This window comes from Micropterus salmoides, unplaced genomic scaffold (genome assembly GCF_014851395.1).
Source record: "Micropterus salmoides isolate LMB-PRFRI ecotype aquatic unplaced genomic scaffold, ASM1485139v1 Ms_hic_scaffold_15, whole genome shotgun sequence".
NCBI classification, from domain to species: Eukaryota; Metazoa; Chordata; class Actinopteri; order Centrarchiformes; family Centrarchidae; genus Micropterus; species Micropterus salmoides.
This window is the reverse complement of record NW_024040596.1, coordinates 8,916,746-8,930,189: the sequence shown is the minus strand read 5'-3', so window position 1 is coordinate 8,930,189 and position 13,444 is coordinate 8,916,746. Positions and strand designations below refer to the sequence as shown.

Genomic DNA, 13,444 nt, shown 5'->3' with positions numbered 1-13,444 from the left:
TCTTCTTTTTTCCCCTCTTATTTCTGTACTCTTTCAAATTAAAAGCACATATCTGATTTCTCATTTATCCTGCTTGCAATATATGAATAAGATCAAATGCCATTAAATATTTTTACATTTATTCTGAAGGACAATTTAGTGATAACTGAAGTTTGCAGGTTAAATTGTACCTACTTGTTTGCATGAATTAACTGCACTTTACATCTCTGTATTCAGTGTAAATCTAGACAATAAAAAAAAAATCTCATTCCCTGTCAACATTACCTCTTTTCAAACTGTACTTATCTGAGGATAATCAGTCTATCTAAAAGAAAAAGGTATCAGTAGAAAGATATCACACGCTTGGAAGTCTCATCATGCAACCTAGCAATAAGTAAATAATAAAATCAAAACACAGTTTCAGTAAAATAATTATAATTTATTATTTCTTCTATTGATCTATATCAGAGCATTAGCTCAAGGATGGGCACTTGACATTTCTAACATTTGTGTGAGGATCAACTCTTACATTGGTACACTACATTCATTACCGATGATTTTTTCCCCCTAATCCTTTTAAGGCTATTATACAGCATGGTCTCTCATACAGACTCTTTTATTGAGATATGACAACAGTCAAAAATGTAAAACAATGATCATTAGTAAATGTACTAAAGATTATCTGTGCAAATACCTCAATTTGAGATGTTTAAGACATGGAGCTAACATTTTATAATCCACTAGTTCAATGCACAATTGAAAAAATCTTTTTCAGAAAATTGATTAAAAGAACAATGTTAGACATCAACTATTATCATGATATCACTTATCACAAGTTATAATTTGTTCAAAGCAAAACCAATTGGCGTAATGAAACTGTATAGACTACATTTTAATTTCATAAGATGTTTGACATTTGTGGGAGTTTCAATGTACATCTTAGCACTTAATGCATCTTAAGGTGGTACCTTACTTAAAGGCAGAATGAGTATGATTTTCATCACTTATGACCCATTAGAAGTGTGTGGTGGTGTATGTCTGAGATATCTTCAGAGTCCATGCCCTCTCCCTTGTATTTTCTTATGTTATTGTGTGCAGGACATTTATGAGTGTCAGCCTTTGGGTAGTGGGTGTGTAGCCCTCAGCCACCAACAGCGCGCACAGTGTGACAGTGGGATAAAGAGGTAGCCCAGGTGACAGATCTTAAGCACCAAGAGCAAGCTACAAACAGACAACACTAAAATAAACAAATATAGAAAGGAGAAATGCTAAGCGGACAAAGTTTGTTCCAAAACCAGAGTGAATCTGGCGTTGGCTTTAACCCGCTGGCGAGCACTGAAGGAGCGGATGGTGGATGAAGACTGATGACAAGTTGACCTGTTTTCTGTTGGACAGGTGGGTGCCTGAGGTTAACTTAGCTAGCTTGCTTAAGTATTGTCTTTTCCATGTATAGGCCCAACTTTGAATGTTGTGTTTAGAAATCGCAATCAACAAATCCTACTCATTCTGCTTTTAAAGTGCATGATAAAACACCAAAGTGCATTATAAGCACACTGCATGCATTCATACCTATTTTTTAATATTCATTTCAGAAAACACACAATGTAATAAAATGCCTTGTGAATCTGAAACGCATTATGTTTTGATATATTTAGACAGTATAATGATGTGCTTATCATGTGTTGTGAGCAACACACTCCAAGTACATAGGACTAGTCCTTATCTACGATCAAAGCCAAAACAAGTAGAGGCATGGTCAAGCATGCATCACTGGTTTTGTGTATTTTTCTATTCAGTTAAATTGAGAGGAGTTGCTTTACAGTAAGAAATTATTTTCACAATGTTAATGGGGATTCAAGTACAGTTACACTATATTAAAAACTAAACATAGTTGGCTACTGTTCTTTTTTTGTTTTGAAGGGCAGATTCTGTACAATGGAATATTAGGGCCTTTGTACATAACATTTAAAAATTACAGAGCTGGGGTAGGGGGTAATATTCGGAGAAAAACTTAAAATTTCCGAGATTAAAGTAGTAAATCTATGAGAAATAATTCGGGAAAATTAGGCAAATATGAGGGACTGCAACAAAACCACATGTGTGTCACATCATCTCATCATAATACTGTTTGTTTGGTGTAAGTAGACGTATGTGACAGCTGTTTTATTAACATCTGCATACCCTGCTTTTAAAAGAGTACAAAGCCTTTAATAATATAAGCACATTTGAATTTTTAATTTTTTTTCTAGCAAATGTATGACTTTATAATCTCTGAATATTTTTTTATCTTGTGAATTTGTGAGTTTTTCCTCTCGTAAATTTACCTCTTTAATCTCAGAGAAAATCAATGTTTTTTCTCTCAGATTTATGACTTTAATCTTGGAGAGTTTTTTTGGGGAATATTACCGTTTTTTTTAAAAACCTACAGTGGCCCTAATAGACCGTTGTAGATGATGTCTACAAAGGCCATAGCACAGACACATATGGCAGTGGTTCCAGTGTTTGTGAGCAGAATGTACATGTACAGCAAATCCTGCTGACTCCTCTCATGAAAACATAGTTCTCTTTCCCAGAGATTCTGTAAGGCAGAGACACGTGACAGTCTTTGATGTGAAAATCCTACATTAGTCTGGCGCACCGCCCAGATCTGAAGCAGATTTGTACCAGCACGATGCGAATGTTCGTGAAAACGCTACGTTGTCTTCAGTGTGAGGACTTCTGTACAACCTTAGCCTCCACTACAATGGCAGGATTCTCGATGTCAGTTTTGCTCTGAACCATCCTCAGCTCCAGTTGTGCGGAACTGGGCCTTTTCCCAGGTCCGGCCATCTCTGAAATAGAGATGAGAAGAAGAGCAGTTTTTTGGACTGGTCCACGTAGCAGTCAATTCTTGTCTCAGTGAACGCTAAGGCTGTTAATCCTATTGTGCCTTTTTACATGTAATCATAAGAGAACCAGTTGTGACATTACTTGTGTGCCTCAGTCTACATGTAATTCACTTTTACTCAATACCTAACACTAGCAAAACCAAATTGAGTAATTTAATAAACTAAGTTGTGTATCTCAATAATTGTTTTAATAAGATGATGCCAGTGGCCCCTACATGATGCACACTACTGGTTGACATATTACTATTGTATGGTGTCTAACTATAGTATCAACAGCAACAGGGAGCAAACAGTATTCCTTTATTTCAAGCAAACAACTTCAAGATTAAGCAGAGAGACCACATGACCACATGCAGAAGTCAATAAACACAAAACCTTACCATTGGCGTAAGTAATGGTCCTCTTAATGACATGGTGCATGACTGAAACAGTCTTTTCACAGGCAGTCTGTGGAAGACAGGAGGAAATTGGAATTAATTTATTAAGCGGTGTGGCAACATAATTAGACCAGATTCCATCAGCTTTTTGAGTGAAAAGTCAAAAGTGTATTACTGGCCTTCAGGTCGTTGGGGTGATGGTGAGTCCAGGCTAGCAACAAGGCAGCAAACAGGTCTCCTGTCCCCACAAATGCAGCATCTACTTTAGGGATGTCCATGCAGATCTTCTGACTGGTGTTGGTCCCATCTGGTTTCACTACAGTGAGGACACACAGGGTGGTGATAAACAACTACTGCACTAGACAAGAGCATCAAATCCCCAATGATCACTATTGTGTGGCCTTGCATGTAATGATGTAAACATTCCTCCACCAGAAATAAAAAAATAAAGACTTACATCTCAAAATGTCTTCTAAACAGCAGTAAATAAACGTTCTGTCCGGAGAAAGTTGGTCTGGCACTTTACCTATTTTTTGGCTCCCGAGGGCCACCAGGAACTGGTCCCCATGTTTCGAGGGCAGGTCTGTACTAGTGAGGACCACAGTCTCTGGACCCATTTTATGAAGCAAGTCCATCACCTGGAGAGTAGGAGGGGTCCCATTTGTTCAAGCTTTGTACTTTCTGGTGTCAGGTACTAAATTAGAAACAGCACAATGACAAATACGTGCAATACTCACCTCTAAAGCGTCTTCCTCCTTGTTGATTTTTCTTCCAGTTAATAACCTGCATGAAGAAGGGCACTAGTCACAGATGTACCAATGAGAGGAAGACACATACTCTTTCCCTCACCCACATAATAAAACATTTAAACAACATTATCTCCCTATTAGCTACTAATGCTAAATTAGTCCCCCCAATTTTTTTTTTTTTTTACAGGCTGGCTTTCATGGAAAGTTGTATTCTCCACAATTAATTTTATTTCTGATCATTGGAAGTGCACTCACTCTGCTTCAAACTGGTTGGGAGTGAGGATGTCGGCCAAAGGCACTACTTTGTCCCTGTAGACTGGCAGCAGGTACTCTGGAACGTACTGAAACAGACAGAAAAAAAACAACCATTTTATTCCACTTTTTTAAAACTGGGTTTCCATGCAGTTTTTAACCTCCTTGCAACTGACTCCTACTTTTTCAGAATGATGGATTTTCCAAAATAAAAACAATTTATTATAATATGAATGAAAGACAGAAGATGATTTTGCTACAGTTAGTTGCATAGACTAAATATTGTATACATTTTAGTGTTAGTTCTAAATTTTAAGTACATTTTATGAATAATGTGCAGGAAAAGAATGTATTCAAAAAGATGATCAAGGAGAATTGGATGCTTACCATAGCACCGTGGTCTCCCATAACAGGATCACAAACTGGAAAACAAAAAACAAGTTAAGCTTTGGACTCATCTAGGGCTGTAACTAATGATTATTTACATTATCGATTAATCTGCGTTATCGATTAACTGTTTGATCTATTACATGTCAGAGATGTCATCAATTTATTCATTTGATCAGACCAACAGTTGAAACCCCACAGATATGCAGTTTACAATCACTTAATACAAAGAAAAGCAGCCAATTGTCACAAAGGAGAAGCTACAATTAGGGAATCTTTGGTATTTTCCCTTGTAAAGATTGATCGAATAGTGCTTTTGTCCATCGACCAACCCATATTCATCCACTACCAATACTCCAATTTGCAATGTGAATCGTACAGTGTACACTCACCATATACCAGGCTTGGATTGGCGTCCTTCAGCTCCTGAATAATATCAACCACCGTCTCCAGGAAGGACGTGTCCCGGCTGTACCCTTGGGAGATGAAAGTGTAATGACAATGAAGAGAAAATGTCCTACGGAGGCTGCTGTTGGAGAAGAATTCAGTGTCTTCTGATATAGGGCAAAACACAGCCGCCATAAAATGTAGCTGCTCAAGGTCCATGCCACCATGTTGGGGCTTCCTCACATCCACTTTTCTTTACAAGTATACACTGCTCAGAGACTCACCTGTGAGGATGTAGTCATAGTGGTTCACCTTATTGAGCTTAATGCCCTCATATAGCACATTGAGCTCCTCTGCGGTCAGTACTTGCCCTTTCCAGTGGGCGTAGCCTAGGATTCAAGAGGGAGAGTGGAGATTCAGAATTACAAGACAAATCACTGTGGAAAACAAAAAGTCAAGATGTTTTACAACACTTTGAGGATCCATGGGGTATCGTGATACTTTAGCACTACTTAAACCCAGGAAAACATACATGTAATATTTTATTAGCACCGCTGTGAATCAAAGCGTTTTCATGCTCTGTCTTCCCATCCCCCCCTGCTCCCTCTACTGAGGTCCCTCTCCTCTCTGCGGTGTCCCGGGCCAAACGGGGTTCCCGCACTGACTGAATGATTTGCCTGTTTCCTGGCTGGCAGCTTCCCCCTTTCTTTGTCTGGTTTCACCATTAACCTAGATTACACCCTCACAAGCTGTTCTTACTGCAAATGATTGGACACACAAACACACTTTGGTATATTCCTCAGAAACACAAGAGTTCACACAGAGCCCAAACCTGACCCCGAGCCAGCGGAGGCACCTCCTGCAGCTTGGACTTAACAGAAAGCTGGAGGCCAAGTAGAGGCATGTGCTGTGGTTAGAGGGAAAGCTCTACATGAATGCTTTCTCTGCAGTTTCTGAATATTAATGTTGTTTACACATACTCAAAGTAGGATTGCAGTCTACACTATTAAAGTCCAAATGCTCAACACTGGCCAGTTTCCTCTTACAGAAGAGCAGATGTATATACTGATTTAAAGTGTTTTGTGAAAATGTCTCCTGCTCCTGTGGTGAAAGCACATTCTTCACATGCTTTGGCACATGAATCCCCGATTATAATCCTATCCCTCTCTGCAGGTGGTTCAGCCAACCAAGTTTCAACTTAAGAAATACAGTTTCATGTTGTTTTCATTAATGATGCAAAAGGCAGAGCAACCTTTTTACTGTTCCACTGCACAAATGGCTATCATTATCCCACAGATATGCTTCATTATAAAGATGTTGATTAATACAGCCAGAGGAAAAGATTTCTGGCTGGACATCCAAGTACCTTTTTATCATTTACACAGCAGCAACAACAGCTACAGAAAGGTATTTTACAAAGGTTTTTTTGACATTGACATTTCTAGTACAAAATTTAAAAAATAACTAAATTATATGAGTTTTGTCATATAGACCTTTCTAGTAATGAGTATTATCTTTATGTAAGTATATCTATGTAGTTCTTTAGTTAGTTGTTGTGTTACCCAGTAATTGGTCCCCATTGTTAGACTCAGTATGACGTATGCTATGTTGTGTGTTTTTTGTTTGGAAGGTTAATTGTAGATTTTATTCCTTACAAACTAAGTTTAAAGAAAGAAAATCACACTTATATTCATATTTTACACTATTCTAATAGAGGTCTTTGCATCAAATGTCCTTTAAAAAGATTAAACAGACATCGTCAACAATGACTTGCTTTCCATTTTTAAATCCCGCCTGAAAACACATCTTTTTAAAGTGGCATATCCCACATGATCACTATTTATCAGGTCACAGCAATCTATGTTTACAGTTATGCACCCTGATTTTATGCACTGTAATTATAGTTGTTCATTTTATCGATTTATTGCTGTACTGTTTTATTATGTTTTGAGAGGTGACCTTGAGTGTTCAGAAAGGCGCCTATAAATAAAATTATTATTACTACTACAAGACAGTTTTCACACTAAGCAACACACTCCCACAGTTACACCCAATCTACATTTGGAGTTAACTGAGAAAGAAGATGAACTGAGGTTCTTAGAAAACAAACTTTGAGTAAAACACAGTACCTTAATCCCCTCCTCTAAACCAGACAGATGAACAAAAAGATTGTATTTAACGTAGTCATAAAGCATGCATACAAAGCTCATCCAAAGATGTTAAATAATTTGTATTTTGTTTAAACATGTTTGGATATGTTTAAGATTTATGAATATTACTCATTTGATGTTTAAGATAGTTATTGACCATTGTTTGAATATTAGCCATTGTAAAAAAAAAAAAAAAAAAAAAAAAAAAAATCAGCACACGAATGCCTGCGTAGATGTTCTGTAATATTCTTATGCATATATAATGTTTTGCTAATACCAAAATCTATTCAATGCTGCATTAAAGGAGACCTATATTTTATAACTAAAGCCCTGGATATACTTGCTTTTATAACAATGCATGGACGTAGACAGGCGTCGGCGACGCAAACGCCATGGTTCACATACTTGCCTGTGTATGTTGCGTGTACCTGAAGGATTAAACCTGAATCCACTAGGGGGCAGACCAGTACCAGATCATCCCTCGGGAGGATTTGCACATCGTAAACAAACCAAACATAGCGACACTCGAGCAGGTTATGATTTTAATGAGACATCATCTCGATAATTGCGGACTAGCTCCAGGAGTTTTATTGTAAACATCCCGCCATAAATCTCCCTTTTCTTAAATCTGCTACTGACCTGCTTCTTGTTTTGCGTTTAATGGCGGTTGGTAGTTAAAAGCAAGTATTTCCAGGGCTTTATATACAATGTTAAGGCCAGGGTATGTGAACAATGCCGTTTGCGTCGCCGATGCCCATTTATGCCTACATCTTGTAAAAAAGAAAGTATATCCAGGGCTTTACAATGTTGGATGTTCATGTTAAACATGGCCAGAGCTTCAAATAATGAGGTAAAAGTATTTAAAAGAAAGTTCTGTGAGCAAAAACCTCAGATTTCCTCCTGTTCTGAATGCTCTGTCTGAAATAGCTTTTTCCTACTAATGGCTCCAATAGTCCATAGCTAGATAAAGCCGGTATTCCATATATGGTCATTAGCTCCGCACAGCTACTCTCAGCCTGTCTGTACCGCTCAGTGGCAACAACAGCCTGGGGGCGAGTTTAATCTCAAAACGTTTTGCACCGGTTTGCAACGTTTTCGGATTAAACAACATGTTTCCTTGCAACATTGTGCAACCTTCTGCAATGAGCTTCGAGGTATGTTTTCTTCTGTTTGGTGGGCGTGTCACAGGTGTTACCCAATCAGCTGATAAGTTTGTAAACACAGTGGCAATAAAAAGGCAGGAAAATGCAGTGCGCTTGCAGACACAACCGGGTGTTCGAGGCAACTCTGCTTCCGTTGAAGAAATCATTTTGCTACGTTTTGTCCTGGTAACATGCTTCAGGTCTTGGCCAAGCAGTGGGCTTTGAGAGGGGGGGTCTTAAAGAGACATTTACAGCTTGTTTCAGACAGAGGCTGAAATGAAGGCCTCCCTGAAGGGCCAGTATAAGAGAAAATGATTTTTTAAAAACTTTGAATCATGCAAAGCTGCTATAAAGAAGTCACAGAACAACAATATAGGACTGGAAATGCAATACAATAGGTCTCCTTTAAGTCTTTATTTTCATATTGAATTCTTGTGGGGTAAATTTCACTATTGTTTTAATAGTGATTAAGTGTGGATGTGAAGGTGGAGATGGTGGGTCTTACTATAGGACCCAATCAATACAATCTACACTGAAAGGACAACAGTTCACACTGAGTTAAGAAGTGATTGAGAAGATTACTAAATGTGAGAGTGAGAACCCATAAGGCCTCTGGCCTGGTCTGAGGGTTTTTTCCTCCCACATATACTAACAAGGCAAAGTACAATAACTTTGATGATTAACTCTGTACTTTAACACCTTTGACCTCACATCTTAGCCACCCAATTATATAAAAAAAAATAAAAACACAGTGGAGTCAAAGGAAATCATTTCCAAAGATGAAGATTTTTTGAAACCAGCATTGTCTTTTGGGAAGGGACTTCATTGTTTTGTTGCACTGTCACTCTATGTACTACACAAACAACAAAAATCCATAGCCTAATATTTGTATAAAAAGTTCGAGTTGTTAAAGCTGGGGTGGCAATTTATATTAGAAGCAATTTATGTTAGATTTGTTGAAATTCTTTTTACATCCTGAGAGCAATCATATTGTATCGTAGCATAAATCAAATGCTACAGACACAAAAAAGAAAAAAAATCCAGGTCTGTGGCTGTCACAGGACTGTACAGTGGGGAGAACAAGTATTTGATACACTGCTGATTTTGCAGGTTTTCCTACTTACAAAGCATGTAGAGGTCTGTAATTATTAATCATAGGTACACTTCAACTGAGAGAGACGGAATCTAAAACAAAAATCCAGAAAATCACATTGTATGATTTTTAAATAATTAATTTGCATTTTATTGCATGACATAAGTATTTGATCACCTACCAACCAGTAAGAATTCAGGCTCTCACAGACCTGTTAGTTCTTCTTTAAGAAGCCCTCCTGTTCTCCACTCATTACCTGTATAAACTGTACCTGTTTGAACTCATTACCTGTATAAAAGACACCTGTCCACACACAGACTCCAACCTCTCCACAATGGCCAAGACCAGAGAGCTGTGTAAGGACATCAGGGATAAAATTGTAGACCTGCACAAGGCTGGGATGGGCAACAGGACAATAGGCAGGCAGCTTGGTGAGAAGGCAACAACTGTTGGCGCAACTATTAGAAAATGGAAGAAGTTCAATATGACGGTCAGTCTCCCTCGGTCTGGGGCTCCATGCAAGATCTCACCTCGTGGAGTATCAATGATCATGAGGAAGGTGAGGGATCAGCCAGAACTACACGACAGGACCTGGTCAATGACCTCAAGAAAGCTGGGACCACAGTCTCAAAGAAAACCATTAGTAAACACACTGATGGTCATTGGACATGCGCTGGCATGTCCAGGCCCATCTGAAGTTTGCCAATGACCATCTGGATGATCCAGAGGAGGAAAAGGAGAAGGTCATGTGGTCTGATGAGACAAAAACAGAGCTTTATGGTCTAAACTCCACTCGCCGTGTTTGGAGGAGGAAGAAGGATGAGTACAATCCCAAGAACACCATTCCAACCGTGAAGCATGGAGGTGGAAACATCATTCTTTGGGGATGCTTTGGGGACTGCACCATATTGAGGGGAGAATGGATGGGGCCATGTATCGCGAGATCTTGGCCAACAACCTCCTTCCCTCAGTAAGAGCATTGAAGATGGGTCGTGGCTGGGTCTTCCAGCATGACAACGACCCGAAACACACAGCCAGGGCAACTAAGGAGCGGCTCCGTAAGAAGTATCTCAAGGTCCTGGAGTGGCCTAACCAGTCTCCAGACCTGAACCCAATAGAAAATCTTTGGAGGGAACTGAAAGTCCGTATTGCCCAACGACAGCCCCGAAACCTGAAGGTCTGTATGGAGGAGTGGACAAAAATCCCTGCTGCAGTGTGTGCAAACCTGGTCAAAAACTACAGGAAGCGTACAAATCTCTGTAATTGCAAACAAAAGTTTCTGTACCAAATACAAAGTTCTGCTTTTCTGATTTATCAAATACATAGTCATAAAATGCAAATTAATTATTTAAAAATCATACAATGTGATTTTCTGGATTTTTGTTTTAGATTCCGTCTCTCTCAGTTGAAGTGTACCTATGATTAAAAATTGGACCTCTACATGCTTTGTAAGTGGGAAAATCTGCAAAGTCAGCAGTGTATCAAATACTTGTTCTCCCCACTGTAAATAAGCACAGCCAGTCATGGGGTGGTGATGGCGCAATGGATAAGACACCTGCCTTTGGTGTGGCTCAATCCCCCACTGAGACACTTCACTGAGCAAGCCCTAGTTGCTCTAGAGGAGTGTGACCTCTGGCATATACTGTATAACAATTGTAAGTCACTTTCGATAAAAAAAAACAAGAGTAAAATTCAAGTTCATGAAAAAAAACATCTGCCTCTTGCTAGTTTCTCCAACATCACCTACCCCAGCTTTAAGAAAGTGGAAAATTACTCTACTTGACTCAAAATGAATCTACTTTGTGAAAGTGTTTTTAAAAATCACTTTCACATGGGGGCAATTTAAAAACACTTAGCCAACCTGTGTGATTGGAGAACTGCACAGAGTTGATAGAGTCCACTTCAAAGCCCAGCACCTGAGAGAAAAAATAAATAAATAATGAAGCAGCTGTTTATACAGAGGACAAAGACTGTTTAGATAAGCTTGTGTTTCACTGTACTATGGAAACAGTGTGGTGAATTACTCCAAGAGCTGCTTTTAAAAAAAAAACAACAACAAAAAAACAGACTTAGTTATATATACATATTTTTATATTGATAGGTTTTAGTACATTTCATATAACATCACAGTACATTTTGACACTGTTAGCCTATATAATGCTATAGTTTCTGAATGTGTTCTCCTGCAATTAAAACGGCCATTTCTGTGGTTTGCGACAAGGACCATAAACTAGATCATCTTGTCAACTTTTTGCTGTCTGTGCATGGTCATACAATTCAAATGCAACACTGACATAACGCGAATGACACACACATGCTTTCAAAATAACTGATTTGTGGTAAGTCACTTGACTGATACGGAAATCAAAAGAAACCAATGGCTGCCTAGAGTGGAAAATGAAATCCAAAAATCTTGCATGCATGCAAAAGACGACATTTAAAGCAGCTCGCACTGCTTGCTACCTGTGGCTACAGTATGTTAGTGTGTAAGGAGTGGAAATATCTCTACACTTAACTCTCAAATTTCTAATTGAAAAGTGGCTTTTGCGCCGTCATCCTCCAGCACATTTTTCATTGAGCTTGAGGATAGTCTGGCGTTTTAACTTTACAGCCATTAGTGGGGAAATTCAAAACAATTGAAGGACGGCCTCAGATGTTTCGCCAGGTCAGAACACGTCCTTGATATAACGTTAAAATAAATGTCACTCTTCTCACACATGAGGAAGTCAGGCTCTGTACCAAAGGCATTTCCATATCTATTTCTTTCCCTGTTTTTGTGCTGTTTTTCCTCCGTCTTGTTACCTGAGCTGAGAGGTTTTATGGAGCCAGATCTCACCTGCAGCGGGAATGTTGCCGACTTGTTCCCCACGTATCCCCTAACAACATGACTCTGAATAGACAACACACGACACTCCATTACCGCAATTACACTGAGCGCCTTTAAAAACACAGAACAAAGACAAGAGACGTGAGAAGTCCTAAAGCTGCATTAAAAATGCGTAGAGGCTCTGACACGCTGAAACTTAGCATGTGAGGACTAACTCCAACACTGAAGGGCAGATGCGGTGTAGGGTGCTGCTAGTTGACATGGACAGTTTTTATTCAGGCAACTGTAAGGGCACCTAAACTGATGCATTGAAAGGCTCAGGAGGAATGTGGGAAAAACAAACTACATGCCGGAAAAAAAACTTCACTTCATGTTTCTGCACATCTTAAAACAACAGTCAGATATAAGATATGATTACAGCAAGCAAAGGCGGATTTGCTTGCTGTAATCATACCCCCTGTTTATACTGTGCATTAAGACATCCAATCTTAACGCCCTTTCAATGTCAGTGATGGGGGATATATAACTGCGCGTATTTTACCTGAAGTTAATATGAGGCATCAGTGTTGCACAGTGCGAGTGGACATCTTCCAAAGTTACATGTAACACAAAGAGACACCTGGCTATTTTGAAAAATTATGAACCTGATCCTTTATTACAAGCTGGACCATTATGTTAGTGAGGCAAGTCATTGTTGTGTGAAATTGAGAGTTGAGAGTGATCTCGGGATGCAATGACAATGAGGACATCCTGGACATCCTTGAAAAAGAGATTAAAAATATCAATGGATTTCTTTCCTGGTAAAATAAAGGTTAAATAAAAAAAATAAAATGAATGAATGGATTATTGAATTAATATATTTTTTATTGTGCAATGCATACACTATGACCTTTACTTTTACACTATGTTCCTTTACACAACCTTGTTGAGTAATGGGCCTACATAGCATATAGAGCACAATAGAAACGTTTCTAAACAATTCAAATTGGTTAAATGTTTAATAATTTTTTTTAAAGGAAAAGTTTAGACATTTCTTATCTGCATCAGGACCTGCGTTGTAGTGCACACAGAAATAGGACATTATGGCGATAAAAGGAAGGCGGCCATGACTTTTAACTATGACAAATCTGATCTTGATGATGATTATGAGTGAATGGCATTGTGTCATACTTGATTTCTAACAAAATGTTGGTATTACAGCACCTGTAAAAAA

At 38.7% G+C, this 13,444-nt stretch overlaps 1 protein-coding gene across 1 annotated transcript; it reads right to left on the bottom strand.

The window, feature by feature from the left end:
• Positions 1-397: 397 nt before the first annotated feature.
• On the bottom strand, positions 398-12,493 carry LOC119903918 (pyridoxal kinase-like). The gene is made up of 11 exons (XM_038720221.1): positions 12,241-12,493; positions 11,266-11,320; positions 5,304-5,408; positions 5,025-5,108; positions 4,633-4,667; positions 4,249-4,334; positions 3,982-4,027; positions 3,771-3,882; positions 3,424-3,560; positions 3,248-3,314; positions 398-2,810 (listed from the first exon to the last, which is right to left on the bottom strand). The coding sequence occupies exons 1-11, from the start codon at positions 12,319-12,321 to the stop codon at positions 2,683-2,685; spliced, it is 936 nt and encodes a 311-aa protein (XP_038576149.1). The 5' UTR covers positions 12,322-12,493; the 3' UTR covers positions 398-2,682.
• Between the last annotated feature and the right edge of the window lie 951 nt (positions 12,494-13,444).

Bases quoted from the DNA above. Each gene is read 5' to 3' on its own strand.
- LOC119903918 (XM_038720221.1), bottom strand. From the start codon at position 12,321: ATGGAGTGTCGTGTGTTGTCTATTCAGAGTCATGTTGTTAGGGGATAC. The intron at 11,321-12,240 runs GTGAGATCTGGC...TTTTTCTCTCAG, and splicing joins CGGCAACATTCCCGCTGCAG to GTGCTGGGCTTTGAAGTGGA. The intron at 3,883-3,981 runs GTGAGTATTGCA...CCTACTCTCCAG, and splicing joins AGGAGGAAGACGCTTTAGAG to GTGATGGACTTGCTTCATAA.